Source organism: Gopherus flavomarginatus, chromosome 5, assembly GCF_025201925.1.
Source record: "Gopherus flavomarginatus isolate rGopFla2 chromosome 5, rGopFla2.mat.asm, whole genome shotgun sequence".
In the NCBI taxonomy this organism is placed as follows: Eukaryota; Metazoa; Chordata; order Testudines; family Testudinidae; genus Gopherus; species Gopherus flavomarginatus.
In genome coordinates this window covers 126,755,302-126,770,528 of record NC_066621.1, presented here as the reverse complement: position 1 = coordinate 126,770,528, position 15,227 = coordinate 126,755,302, and the positions used below count along the sequence as shown (strand labels likewise).

Here is a 15,227-nt window from a genome sequence, read left to right as displayed (position 1 = left end):
AATCATCCTTGTAAACACAGGATAAGAAAATCCCTTGACCTCCATTTATCATAATGAAAGTAAACCTTGTTTCATTCAGTTTTGTATTGAATCTATTTCTTTCTGCTCAATATAAATCTTTTCATACCCAGGAGTCCTCTAGAGACTTGACTGATTGACACTCACAAAGACCACAGAACAAGCTGAAACTCTCAGAAATGTGATGCCTAAACTGCTCCTCCTGTATAATCTCTGAAATTACATCACAGGCCCAACTAGAGTAAACACTCATTCATAGCATCTCTGCTCTGAGTTCAAGGTTTTAGGCCACAGGACCTTGGGTTTTGTTGCCCATCCTCTCTTCCGCACTGTCCTGCTCCTTCTCTCTCTCCCCTTCCCAACTGGAAAGTTCATACTCAGACCATGACTGCAAAGCTGCTGGTGCACCCAGAACCTAAAGCCAACTTTCTAATCGCACAAAACTGAACACCCTTGTCCCACCCCGCCACGCCACTTCCTGAGGCCCCCACCCCTTCTCTGAGGCCCCACCTCCTGCTCACTCTATGCCCTCTCCCTCTGTCATTCACTCTCCCCCACGCTCACTCACTTTCACGAGGTTCTGGGGCAAGGGATTGGAGTGTAGGAGTGGGTGAGGGCTCCGGCTGGAGGTACGGGCTCCGGGGTGGGGCCAGAAATTATGGGCTGTATAAGTAGGGGCATTGCCAGCAGATCGAGGGATGTGATCATTCCCCTCTATTCGACATTGATGAGGCCTCATCTGGAGTACTGTGTCCAGTTTGGGGCCCCACACTACAAAAAGGATGTGGAAAAATTGGAAAGAGTCCAGCGGAGGGCAACAAAAATTATTAGGGGGCTGGAGAACATGACTTATGAGGAGAGGCTGAAGGAACTGGGATTGTTTAGTCTGCAGAAGAGAAGAATGAGGGGGGATTTGATAGCTGCTTTCAGCTACCTGAAAGGGGGTTCCACAGAGGACGGACCTAGACTGTTCTAAGTGGTAGCAGATGATAGAACAAGGAGTAATGGTCTCAAGTTGCAGTGGGGGAGGTTTAGGTTGGATATTAGGAAAAACTTTTTCACTCAGAGAGTGGTGAAGTACTGGAATGGGTTACCTAGGGAGGTGGTGGAATCCCCTTCCTTAGAGGTTTTTAAGGTCAGGCTAGACAAAGCCCTGGCTGGGATGATTTAGTTGGGAATTGGTCCTGCTTTGACCAGGGGGTTGGACTAAATGACCTCCTGAGGTCCCTCCCAACCTTGATAGTCTATGATTCTATGATGAGTTCAGGGTGAAGGAGGGGGCTCAGGGCTGGGGCAGCGGGTTGGAGTTCAGGAGGGTGTGTGGGCTGGGGCTGTGGGCTTTGGGTTGGGACCGGGGATGAGGTGTTTGGGGTGTAGGAGGGGGCTCAGGGCTGGGGCAGGGGGTTGAGGTGTGGGAGTGTGTGCAGGGTGTGGGCTCTGGGAGGAAATTAGGGTGCAAGAGATGGTTCCGAGCTGGGGCAGGGGGTTGGGGTGTGGGCTCTGGCTGGGCAGTGCTTACCTCAGGTGGCTCGCAGTCCATGGCCCAGCAGGGCTAAGGCAGGCTTCCTGCCTGCCCTGGCTTCACATCGCTCCCAGGAAGCCGCTGGCATGTCTGGCTGCTAGGTGGAGGGGCCAGGGGGTTCTGTGTGCTTCCTATGCCTGTAGGCACCACCCCCGCAGCTCCCATTGGCCACGGTTCCCAGTCAGTGGGAGCTGCAGAGCCAGCGCTTGGGGTGAGAGCTGCACACGGAGCCCCCAACGCCATCCATGCGCCTTAGAGACGGACATACCTCTGCTTCTGGGAGCTGCTCAGAACCAGGGCAGGCAAGAAGCCTGCCTTAGACCTGCTGCACTGCCAACCAGACTTTTAGCAGCCCCGTCAGCGGTGCTGACTGGAGTCGCCAGGGTTTGTTTTCGACTGGGCGTTCCGGTCTAAAACTGGACACCTGGCAACCCTACCAGAGCCCTGAACTCTGGGTGCCAACATGATACACTCCCCAATGACAGGCCACCTTCCCATCTGGTGGTCTTTGCTAACGAAGGAGAAATCCATAGGAGTGATGAGTGGATGTAATGAAAATGACCCCTCACTATATGTGTCTGTCATCATATGTGGTTAGTGTCCAGTCATGCCCCTGTAGAAACTGGTGCAGTGTTGAGTGTGGCCATGGGCAAAGATAGAGCCTGTGTAGTATGTTTAGTAAGGGCCTGTCTAGTAAGTTTCTCCTTACTATTTTAGTCAAGATGCCACTGTCTTAAACTTGCTCATCCTCAAGAGTTTATATGGCTCCATCTGGATAGCTACAGAGCCATCAAATGCTTCCTGGATAGGACAAAGTACTTTAGGTAGTCAGATACTTTGTTCATCTGCTGTGCAGGTAAGAACAAAGCATCTAAGACAACCATCTTCAAATGGGTCAGAACATCTAATTTTGAAAACTATGTATAGGCTGGAAAGGCACCATCTTCGAGTCTTAGACTGATTTTGTTGAATGTACTCTATTCATCTTGGACAGAGAGAAATAGAGCAGCTTTGGCGCAAATCTGCGGAGCAGCTCCCTGGAAATCTCTGCATATTTTGACTGGATGCTAGAGCTGGGATTTTCAGAGGACCTAAGGTAGTTAGGCTCCCAAATTCTGTTGAAATACATTAGGAGTAAGGCCCTGATCATTAGGCCTCTTTGAAGATTGCAGCCTACAAGTAGACATAGCATCTTCACCAGATGCTGTCCTGGTCATCAGGTCTTTTAGTCTTCGATTCTCAGGGCCGCCCAGAGGATTCAGGGGGCCTGGGGCAAAATAATTTTGGGGGCCCCTTCCATGAAAAACATTGCAATGCTATAGAATACTATATTCTTGTGGGGGCCCCTGTGGGGCCTGGGGCAAATTACCACCCTTACTCCCCTCCCCCCTCCCGCCCCGGCAGCCCTGTCGATTCTTCTTGATCTGTCTCCTCATTTCATTCTTCTCCCCCACACCACCTTTCTCTATTCTGGCATTTTTCCTATGCTGGGTACGTAGTTTGTATATGTGTATAGCTTTCTAGGGTTTAAAGCATTGGAGATATGCCATTCCAGGATTTATATAGGAGGAACAGCTTGGGGTTTCAGCTACTTTTTTGACTATTGTGGGGATGAATAACTCATCAGGCTCCAGAGTAAAGGATTCTTGTGTTGGGAGAAGACATATATTTGTGGTAAGTTCAAATTCTCCATTTTCTTTTTGCAGGTGCCAAAATTGCCAGCAGAACTGGTCATAACCAACGTATATTTGTAGCAGAATTCAGACCGGATTCAGATACCCAGTTTGTTTCAGTGGGAGTAAAACATGTGAGGTTCTGGACCCTTGCTGGAAGAGCTCTTCTCAGTAAAAAAGGGCTACTAAGTTCAATAGAAGATGCCCGGATGCAGACCATGCTATCTGTAGCTTTTGGAGCTGTATGTACCTTAACAAATTCTTTTAAAATGCATACATACAAACATCCTTTTTACATTTTATTCTTCCATGTCTGTATATGTAGTAAAATAAGTTATCCTGAACTCTTCTGCCATAAATGCCTGTTTGCATAATAGATTGCTGCAACCTGCTGATTAGTATATAAACTTGTTATTTCTAGAGCTTATTCTTAATTAAAATTAAATGAATTCTCTTTAGAAAAAGGTTATGAATTCAGATACTCCCAGTGTTGCATAAACTTCATATGTATTGATTTTTGATCACTAAAAGTATTCCCATCTAGTCCCATTCTGTTTTATTATTTTACAAAAAATGATAGGAAGATTTGACCTTTGGGTAACAAATGTCCATCTTCCAGCCGTGCTTGTTCCAAGACAAAATTTAACTGAATAAGATCCAAATTTTGAGGGAGTAAGACACAATATGCAGTATGCATTTAATGTAGAAAGTTTACAAAAAGGTATAAAAAACAGCCATACCACCCCAGGTTGTGAGGTCATCATATCTTACCAGGATCAGGACTGATCTGTACTTAGATGGGAGCTCCCCAAGAGAAATCTAACATCTATGGGAAGTTGTTTAGTGTTTCGGTTGGTACCACTTTTCCCTTCAAGTCAATATTTAGTAGCCCAGCATAATTAGGTCATTGTAATATGTAGGGTGACCAGATGTCCCATTTTTATAGGGACAGTCCCGTTTTTGGGGACTTATTCTTATATAGGTGCCTATTATCCACCTGACCTTGTGTCCCTGTTTTTCACAGTTGCTATCTGGTCACCCTAGTAATATGCCCTCTTTCAGCTGAGACCTAAAACCTGAGATTCTCATCTCTTGTGTTCATTAAACATGAAGAATTATCTGTGGACTCCAGAGAAGTTCTAGGGTGGCTCTGTTCTCTCCTGCCTAAAGATTTGCAGAAGGTGGTACAGGGAGGTAGTGCCTCTTCTCTTAAGGCACTTTTATGTGGAATTCTGAAAGGAACTTGCTGGCTGAAGTTCATTCCAGATAAGACTGAGGTGATGTTGTTAAATTGGAAGAGGTAACCAGAAGAAATTAAGAGAATAACTTCTCCACTTTTATTAAGGTTTTGAGCCTGCCATGGGGTGGTTCTTGTTCATAGTCTGGGTGTATTGTTGCATTCCCCAGCTGCTGTGGGATGATCATACAGCAAAAGTGTCCAGGAATGCTCTTTGAGGATAATTACCCATGGCAACAATGTACCAAGGATTATAGTGGATTCTTTTAAAAGATATGCTCTAATTCAAAAGAAATTAGTTTGAAGGAGTCCTTTGGCCTTTGGTATACAGGTCAGAATAGATGATCACAGTATCTCTTCTGCCTTTGGAATCTATGAAAATGATCTGCACCTTGCTAAGAGATTGTGACCATTTCTTCGAGATGCTAAACCAGGACCCACACAATTGTCACTTGAAGACTGGATTACTGCAGTGTGCTGTACATTGTGCACCAGCTTAATTTATTAAATTTACTTAAGATATAGCACCATGTGGCAACCTGCTTATTAACTGGTGCTTCTAAATGGCAGAACATGACACCTGTTCTGTATGATCGACTCTAGCTGCCTGTTGGTTTCCAGACTGACTTTAAATTGTTGTTTGTGACCTCTAAAGCCCTAAATGGCTTGGGACAGACTGCCTCTTTATCACAGTTGCAATTGGCAGATGTATTTGAGCTGGATTTCCCTTGATTTAAAAGAGGGGGCTGGTGTGTACAGTGTTCTCCTTGAGTGGCCCTTAGCTCTGGAACAGGCTTCCCTCTTCTAGTCCAGTATAATCTGAGTCAGTTGACCTTTGTGTCACAGTGCAAGCGGTAGTTGTTGGCCCAAGCTGCATCTAAGGCTGAAGTTTGAGAGCAATGAACCTGTGGGGAAGTTTTGTCTTCTGCTGGCACTTCAATTTTATTTCTGTTTTTGTCATTTATACCAACGGTGCTTGGGGAGCTTGGATAAGTGCCTCTCTTTACTTTTCCATACAAATCTAGATAAATAAGTAATTTTTTTAAAAGTATGGGCAACTTTTCACAAGCATAGGGATGGTGTTTAGTAGCAGTTTCCTGGTCACATTCCCATGAATCCATCCTGCCTGAATGCCCACTGCAGTTTCAACTGAATATATTTTTCTTCACTTTTAGGCATTTGATGTTATGTGATGTTGCTGTATATAGATAAACAGCTGTGTCATTCCCTGCACAGAATCAGCTACATTTCAATGAGTGGCAATGAGTCATATAAATACCATGAATAGCTTGGAAAGTGAATCGGGATCCCGGGGAATTAAATGTTTTCAATGCATATTATATCATCATCAATCATCATCATCAAAGAGTGTGAGGAGCTCAGATATTATGATAATGGAGGCGATATTAGTGCCTTAGATAGAGATGTGACTTCAAGGGAAACCAATGGCAGATAAAATCAGCGGAGTCAATCAAGGGAATGTATTTTTTCCGCATTGATATAATATCTTATGTATTAAATATCACAAATAATTTGAAACGTAAAGAATTCTGCAGTTACTTAACAGAAACATTTTGTACTTCTCAAGCATTTAGTTGTTACTGGTTTTAAATATTTTTCAATATCATTGCTTCTGAATATCTAAGGTAGTTAAGCTTAACTTTACTACTTGTCAAAAACAGGAGGCACAGTTAAAGAAAATCATAGTTTATGTTCCATTGAGTTAGATTCTTACTTCTTTCCTTTTTTAAACTGACCATCTCTGTGCTCCATTGAGGGAAGTGCTGTACCTAATACCTGGACACTGAAGATGATTTCCATCAAACATTGTGCTTGAAGTATAGTAGTAATAGTCTGACTTACTGGTTTTGTGTGAAACATGATACTAAATGGTATCTTAACTGCTCTTGATTTCCTGGCTGCTCTTCCATGGTTGTGCAAAGGGATGATGTGGAATGGACTCGAGAACTCTGTCCCTAAATTCCATACCTTGCACTTTCTCAGTGCAGGAGGGGCGTGTTCATGCTCCCTGCAGTGCTGGACATCTCAGCCTAGGGATGACCTTTGCTCTAACATTCTTCCACATTGACTGGAGAAAAGCATGTGCCTTGAAAAGTGCATAGCAACTGATTCACTTTTATGTGTTCACCCTCTAACTTGGAGGCTATCTGCCTGCCTTTTTCGTCTGCAGACAGAGTGCCTCTGGGATCTGCCATTGGTCTGTATCCCTCTACAAACACCACTTTTACAGCAATGACTAATAAAGCCACAATCTAGGCCAAAATGTAGAATTTGCTTATTATTTATTTATTTATTTATTACAAAAATTAAATGTATTTCTTCTTGGCTTATTCAGAATCAAATTATAAGTATATTTTCCCCCCTTTTCAGAATAACTTGACATTTACAGGTACCATCAGTGGAGATGTTTGTGTTTGGAAAGATCATGTATTGGTACGAATTGTGGCCAAAGCTCACAATGGGCCTGTGTTCACAATGTACACTACACTAAGAGATGGTCTAATCGTAACAGGAGGCAAAGAAAGACCGTGAGTCTTTTTATCATTCAAATTTGTTTTACTAAGATATTATATGCTGTACAAATATGCTTCGGAACATGAAATTCCAGTAGTTACCATCAGTCACTTTATTTAAACACCTATGCAAGCTACTTCAAACATTTCATGATGATTTTTCATTATTAAGGTTAAGACTGACTAGGAAACAAATAGCTTTGAAACAGTAAAGAAATAAACACTGTTTTACAATGGGAGCATTACATACAGTGAAAGCCGGGGAATGGGGCCCTTGCTGGACCACTGAGGGGAAATACAAGCCTGAACTGTAATAACGAAATTATCAATTTTCCTTTGTCATGAAATATAAATTGACCACCCCTTTCTCACACAGATATCTTTGTCACAAAAACTCATGACACACTTGAGAGGTTAAAGGGCGCCTATTCAACAGCATGATCCTTGGGTCTGTCTTAATCAGATTTCAAAAAGAAGATCCTTTATTTTCATTACCAGTGCCAGTTTTCTTCGAATCCCTTGTTACACTGTCAGAGCTGGAATTAGAAGGGATGCAGTAGAGAGGAAAGCAGGATCATGAGAGGGAGCTGTCTTCTGCTCCTCTAGCCTCATTTGCAGATGCAATAGCACACAGCAGATTTAATGAGACTGAAAGCTCAGCAAGATTCAGTATTGCAGAACACTACATATTTCCTTTCATTTTGGTGAGATCCTTTTCCCTTCCCTTGGAGATAGCTGTTAACATACACTGCGTCCAAATACAAAACTCCATCAAATTTATGATTATTTCCCTAAAATAATAGTCTTGCATTTATAAAGATGTTTTGCTTTTAATATGTTCATTTTATTTGCTACTTATTTCTCGACATTCTAATATAATATTGAGTGTCTCAAAGCCAAAAGGGTATTCTTATCACATAGGTTCAAAAGAATCAATGAATACATTGAAAAAGGTAAAACTAAAATCAACTCATAACTGCTGTACATTGTCTTCTATTCTGAAGAATCTTAAAACACATTACACATTCTAATGTAATTATACAGACTACTTAAAAACACAAAGACATACAAGTTTGTAGTATGTTTGATAATGGAAATCACTAGGAAATATCAGTTTTCCTGAAAAAATGGTGACAAAAGTATTTTGTAAATGTGTGTGTTTTGGCATTTAATGTAGATCAAAAGTACTAAAAGGCAGATCTCCTCCTCTTGTTCCCTGAATTGCATTTTGAGACTCCAACTGTCTTACTAATCAAATACAGAAGATGTATGGATGACCACCTAAGGGAACTTGATGTATACAATATATTTGCATACTTGGCTGATGCTTTGATCACACAGAATTTTGAAGATATGCTATGAGACCACTTTTAAGAGTAATGGAAGCCTGCATACTTACACATCAATATTTATATCTGTTGAAAAATAGCAGTTGCTCATGATAAGTAGTTGAATCATTTAGCAGAAATGTAATGCAATGCTTTGGTCTAGTAACACTTATAGCTAAAATACATCATTAAAATTAACCTCCACAGAGCATGCACAGCCTATCAAAATAACCACACAATGTTATTGCTCTACTCCGGTGTCTCAGTTCTGCTCTAAGAGGCTGTGTTTGGCTGCTCTGAGTTGTGTTTAGAGCTGGGAAGGCCCTTATTCTGGGCCAAAATTAGGGAGACACAAAAATAAGTTAGTCCCCACTGACCTTGTTTTCTGCACCCAGTACAAGAAGGGAGTAATGGAGAATCTGGCCTTTTTCCTGCCATCTCCTCATCCCCATTGTCTATCATCTCATGCCTACAGAACAGGGACCATATCTTTTACTTGTTCTGTGAAGCATCTAGAACATTGAAGGCACTGAATAAATAACAATAATAATAATTAAAAATACATGCTACAAATCTTATTCTGTTTCCTATTTCCCCATCAACACTTTCCCCATTGCTTCTCTTTCAGTTTTCCTCTTCAGTTTCTTTTCTTGCATTTTCTTTTGCTTCCCTCTTCTCTTCCTTCACTCGCTCCTTGTTTTAGGATTAGACTGTTATGGCTCACAGGTAGTGTTTAGCATATAGTACTAAACCAGTAGTTTGGGAAATCCACTCCTTTCTTCACATCATGAGATTTTAGTCACTAGACAGAAGAGTTTTCTAAATGCCATTTCATGACAGCAGGGAAGAAGCATTACAGTGCAGGAAATTGAGGCACACCATATGAATTACAGAATCTGTAATCTAACTATGCCTTTGATTTATTTTTCCTCTGTACGGTAATTCAGAGATTTCAGCAAAATTGGTCATCTTTATAGATTAATACACATAATTCATTCAAATCAAAGAATCAATGTGTTTTTGAAAGATGAGATTAAAACAGTAGAAAAACAAATCTGCTTTGGTTTAAAAACTGTTAGGATTTAATAAATAAAATTATTTATCTAGAATCTGAATTTTATTTTTTTTAGACTGGTATATATTGCATATTAATATTTTTCCTATACAAATGCTAATGGAATCTTTAAGGAATAAACTTATAATGCCTTTATCTTGTTTATTACATTAGTGCCTAAGGGCCAATCAAGAATGGTGCCTCACTGTGCTTGGCACTGTACAGAGTTGTAGAGGGTCCCTGCCCTGAAGAGCTCACAATTTAAATAGACAAGACAGAGACAGGGTCGGGGAAAGGGATATAACACACAAACAGTGAAGAGTGCGATGGCAGCCAATGTCATTTTAGTTCCATGCTTTTTAAGAGTGGGTTTACTTAGGAGGGAATAAGCTAAATGAATAAAAATGGGAAGGAGGGGGATGTTAAACTACATTAAGTAACAAAATATTTTAATTGACTAAAATACGAGCTAGCTTTCATACTTAGTGCCTTTGGCTACTATCTTATTAGATCAAAGGAAGGAGGGGCTGTTAAACTATGGGATCAGGAGCTGAAGCGATGTCGTGCCTTCAGATTGGAAACAGGACAGATGACTGACTGTGTTCGTTCTGTGTGTAGAGGCAAAGTAAGGCATGTTCTCTTTAATATATTGCTGTCAATCCTTGGGTTATTATAGAGCAATTTGATATACAGAAGAATTTTTGCAGAATCTTTTTCTCATGGTTGTTAGTTTGAATAATTAATACAAGTTGATGTCAATTTTAAAGAGTTATGAAGAATCTAACTTTAATTTATAATTTAAAATGTTCTTAAATTAAATGCTTACCGTGGCTGTAGATTTTCTATCATAAAGCATACTTTCCAGTCCACACATAAATACACGTAAGGAAATACTAGTGCCTATTAGCATGATATTGTGTATACAACTTGATTAAAAAATAACGAAAGATCGCTTTCTGTGTTAAGAACCCGGACCATTATAACAACTCTTGAATCAAATACATCCTTTTAAATTTGGAGGCAGAGAATAATTCAGTTTTATATCTGATGTCTGACTTGTGAACAGAAATTCAGACAATAAGAAGATTCACATGCCGATCTCTTCATTAACAAAATGTAATCCTTATTTGATTTCAGCAGCCCTTCTTGATGGAATTATAACCATGGTTCATTTGTTACTATTTATAAGTATTAGTTAATACATTATTACAGTAGTAATTCTTTCACCATTGTCTCAGGGGAAAATTCTTGTTGGGACAAGGAATGCTGAAATAATTGAAGTTGGAGAGAAAAATGCAGCATGTAATATTCTAATTAATGGTCATATGGACGGACCTATCTGGGGACTGGCTACACATCCTTCAAGAGATTTTTTCCTTTCTGCTGCAGAAGATGGGACAGTGAGACTCTGGGACATTGCTGAAAAGGTAGATGTAAAGTTAATAGTACTAAGCAGCTATACTTCTAGCAAAAAAGAATCCAAGATTTATTCAATAATGGGGATTTAAAATAGTTTTTCTTACCATAGTCTGAGAAATTAAGCTAGTATAGTGGTTGTGACACTATGTTTTGCATAATAAAGTATCCATTGAATGTTAATGAGAAACTGGTGGTTATGGATTATTTTGGAACATGCATAAATAGAAACATTTACTCCTCTTTTCCTGGTTTTTATTTTCTCACAGAAGATGCTGAACAAAGTCAGTTTAGGACATGCAGCTCGGACTGTTTCTTACAGCCCTGAGGGGGACATGGTGGCTATTGGCATGAAAAATGGAGAATTTATTATCTTGCTGGTGACCTCTCTAAAAATATGGGGGAAAAAAAGGGACAGAAGTTCTGCTATCCAAGACATAAGGTCAGAAAAGTCATGGCATTTATCTGCCCTTGAAATGTAATAATAATGAGCTGATAAAGTAAGCAAGCAATAAATTAAAAACAAAAACTCCACTGACATAAGGTGATTTATTTTATAAGGAAGTCCCATATGCAAAAGTTGCTATTCATCTGGAGTTCGTATACTTAAAACACCATATTAACCCCCTCGCAACCCAGTGTAATTTTCAAAGTTTGCGCTTTGAGAATAGTTTTATAATACAATATAATTTACTTTTATATAGTATTCATCGTACAGAGTATTACAAAATGCTTTGCAGAGAGATAGAATAGAGTGAATGCTTTACAGAGTTGGGTATAATGACTTCAATACAAGGCATAAAGAGAAAAAGGACATATGAAGATGGAGTAGAACAAATGGAGTAGAACAGAAAGCTGGAACCTAAGCAGTAGAGATGTCAAGTATTGTCAGACACTACTTACAATGAAGGGGAAAGGGAAGGGTTCTGTCATAAGTGGGCCCACTTCAGAACGCTAGATTCAAAAGAGAAGAAATCATTTCAGCCTCTTAGAAGGAGAGAGAAGTTCAACAGAAGTAGGGTGGCGCAAGAGAAAGAGTGACTCCTGATTGAGGAGAGTCACAAGGAGGGGAGATAGACGACAAAATTTGAAATAGAATAGTAAGTGGCAGATAATAAGGCGACTGTAAGGTAAGAATATTAAGATGGAGAAAGTTCATGGAGGGATTTGAAAACTAGGACAATTCTGAATTGGATATAAATAAGATGTAATTGATTGTAATGAAAGATGGGGAAGTGACAATATGGTTCTGATTTTGGTGCAAGTGTAGTCAAGCTGCAGCATTCTGGATCATATAATTTAAAAAGTAAGGATTTAAGAAGACCATAAAAACAGAATAAAATATGTTCCTTGCCCAAAGAGTTTATAATAAAAAAACCAGACAAGATTAGGCAAGAGTTCAGGGGAGAGAGTAAGGAAAGATCATTTGTACAAGAAAGAATTAATTGATTCCTAGAATAAATTAGTTTTAAGAAGTGATTTCAAGACTAATGGCTTCACAGACAGGGAGTAGGAACCAGCAGATTTAGCATAGGGCAGATTGAAGGTAAACATTGTGAGCGAAAAGGAGACAGTATTGGAACACCTTTATAGAGCAAAATACGATCAAAAATATAGCAGGAAAAGATACATTTACACAGTGGTGTGATTGGATACTTAATAGAAGAACTATAGGGATTTTCACTACCAGTTTTACCTGGCTGGTCTACAAACATTAACATTCACCAAATGTAAATTACTCCAACATTTTTATTTCAGTTTCAAATCTTGCTTTATATAGTAGATTATTCCTCCCTTTTCAGTTTTTTGCTTTGTAAACAGTGTGTTTTCCTCAATATTTAGCTGATTAGATTTCATTTTAGCCACATTTCATTCAAGTGGTCCTATCCAAAGGTTCTTCTTTCCATTCCATCCTTCGTTGCTAACAAAAATAAAATTGATTCTGTCTTCTGTAAATCTACATGCCCATCTTTTTAAAGTAGTGAAGATTAAATCTTCTTTCCAGCATCTAGAAAGTTAGTCTGGCTAGAATGAAATTCAATCGGACCATGTGCAAAATGTTTTTGCTATGAGAACTCATCGAGAGAAGCAATAGTAATTCAAATATATTGTAGAGAAAAAAAATCACATTTTTATTTCTTTAAATCTCTTCTATTACTAATAATAAATCATGCTGAAAGAGAAAGTAGGACCAGAAAAATGTTGTTTTCTCTTGTTTTTCATCCCTTAGAATAAGAGCTGCATCCATTTTGTAACACTACCTTGCCAAAAAAAACCCAAATTTGATATCAGAAGGTTGAAAAGAAAATAGAAAAAGAAATTCTAAGATCTTTCATTTTTCTTCCTGTGAATTTCAACCTCTCTTCTTAAACTATTTATCTATTCAGGTTCAGTCCAGATTCTCGTTACTTAGCAGTGGGTACTAGTGAGAATGCAGTGGATTTTTATGACTTGACATTGGGCCCCACGCTAAATCGAGTTAGCTACTGCAAAGATATCCCAAGCTTTGTTATCCAGATGGACTTCTCTGCAGATAGCCGTTTTCTCCAGGTATCAGTCATTTGAGATCATTGTATTTATTTTTAAGTTTGTAAGTAAATGTACTGCTCATGAAGGTCTATTAACACTTGTTCATACCAAATATATTAGTGACAGACACCATGCAAAGTTCCTTATGAAGCTCCAGTTATCACATCTCAGTTTTGACCAGCAGCTCCCCCAGTATTTCAGTCCTGGGCCTATCATGGTTAGAAACTGACAGCTGTGTTAAATGGTGAGGTTGTTTTGTGATAGGCATGTATAGATCACAAATACAAATAAGTTGTTTGGACTCATCTTAGTACCTGAGTGTGAGAAATAAATACAGAAAGCAGAAGTGTACTTCTGAATTACTAAAAAGTAACACTGACTGTTCACCTGCCTCATCACCTTGCTGAAGCTGGGTTTGTAACCTTTTGGAAATGAGGAGTACAATCTTTCTTCCCAGGAATCATCAGGAAACGATGGCAAACCCTTCAGATTCTTGACCATAATAATAGAGAAAATGCCCCTGTGCACATCCTATCAGTACAAGCCTCCTCTGATGAGCACTCTGCCCATGTTGCCATGGCTCTCACAACGCATCTACACATTTTGACCCTTTTCTATGAGGTCACAAGCCCAAGCTTCAGGCTGCTGTAATTTACACTGGCCACAAATGGCTCCAACAGGCCAAAAATAAATATTGGGATCAGCATGGAGTAGAGATGTCCTAGCAGCACTCCATTTTCTCTACTGCACCAACATCAGGGAGGAGGAATAGCATACGAGCTCTTATGTGGCCTCTTCACCACCAAAGGATCACACGCAGACTGGGGTGAGCCTCCCCAGGCCAATTAAGCAACTTTTAAGTCCAGTTTATACCTGCATTATTTACAACATATACTCTTTTAATTGGGTGCTGTGTAGTAAGGAATGTACATGCATTTCACTCACATTTTATTGGTAAGACTTTTTTAAATTAAAAATTGATCACCATTTCTCATTGTTCTCTACTTGTATACATTTTTGGGAAGCATGAGATCTTCCCACAGAATACTTCCTCTGATTCTACTCTATTTCAGAGCCATCGATAATAACATTGAGTGTATAATTATATCCTTACTTCAAATATCTTCAAACATTTTTAACTCAAATGAACTCTTATTTCTGGATGTTCATCCTCAAAGGTCTCTACTGGGTCTTACAAAAGGCAGGTCTATGAAGTGCCTTCGGGAAGACAGCTTATGGACCAGGCAGTGATTGACAGAATAACATGGGCCACTTGGACCAGGTACCTAATTCACACAGATTCACTCTTGCTACTGGAGTAAAAGTTCAGATGTCTCCCACCTGGAAAGAAAACCATAGGTCTGGAAATGACCATATTATCATGAAGGATACCGCAACGCTACAGCGTTTGATCTGTATGGTTCTTTAAAGCATGCCTGATTGATCTGGCAACAGAGTAATTGTACATTATAAAGTCACATGGGAAGAATATATAGGCTCCACTTGAGACCACTGGCAATTACTCCAATCGGGGTATTAGATGCATATGGTCTCTGGACGGAAGTTATGAGTTTTCGCGTTCTTTATGTACCCTTTACAGCTTTTGATCCAGCATATAAGGCAGCAGTTTTCAAACTGTGGGCCAAGACTCCAAAGTTGGTCACAACCCTGTTTTAATGGGGTCACCAGGGCTGACTTAGACTTACTGGGGTCCGGGATCAAAGCCAAAGCCCTTGGGCTTCAGCCCTGGGCAGTGGCACTCTGGTTACAGACTCCCTGCCTGGTGCTAAAGCCCTTGGGCTTTGGTTTTGGACCCCAGCACCTGGGCGGCAGGGCTACGGCAGGCTCAGACTTTGGTCCCCCCTTCTAGGGTTGTGCAGTAATTTTTGTTCTTGGAAGGGGATCATGGTGCAATG

The 15,227-nt window shown here is 40.0% G+C and overlaps 1 protein-coding gene across 2 annotated transcripts in view; it reads left to right on the top strand.

Moving 5' to 3' along the window:
* The window catches only part of EML5 (EMAP like 5), a 301,390-nt gene that overhangs the window by 281,587 nt on the left and 4,576 nt on the right, over positions 1-15,227 (top strand). For both annotated transcript variants that reach the window (XM_050953201.1, XM_050953200.1), the window contains 7 exons: positions 3,247-3,455; positions 6,842-6,999; positions 9,877-9,991; positions 10,605-10,793; positions 11,052-11,224; positions 13,170-13,332; positions 14,490-14,593. In XM_050953201.1, coding sequence (XP_050809158.1) covers positions 3,247-3,455; positions 6,842-6,999; positions 9,877-9,991; positions 10,605-10,793; positions 11,052-11,224; positions 13,170-13,332; positions 14,490-14,593 — 1,111 coding nt within the window. The remainder of the gene's footprint in view (positions 1-3,246; positions 3,456-6,841; positions 7,000-9,876; positions 9,992-10,604; positions 10,794-11,051; positions 11,225-13,169; positions 13,333-14,489; positions 14,594-15,227) is intronic.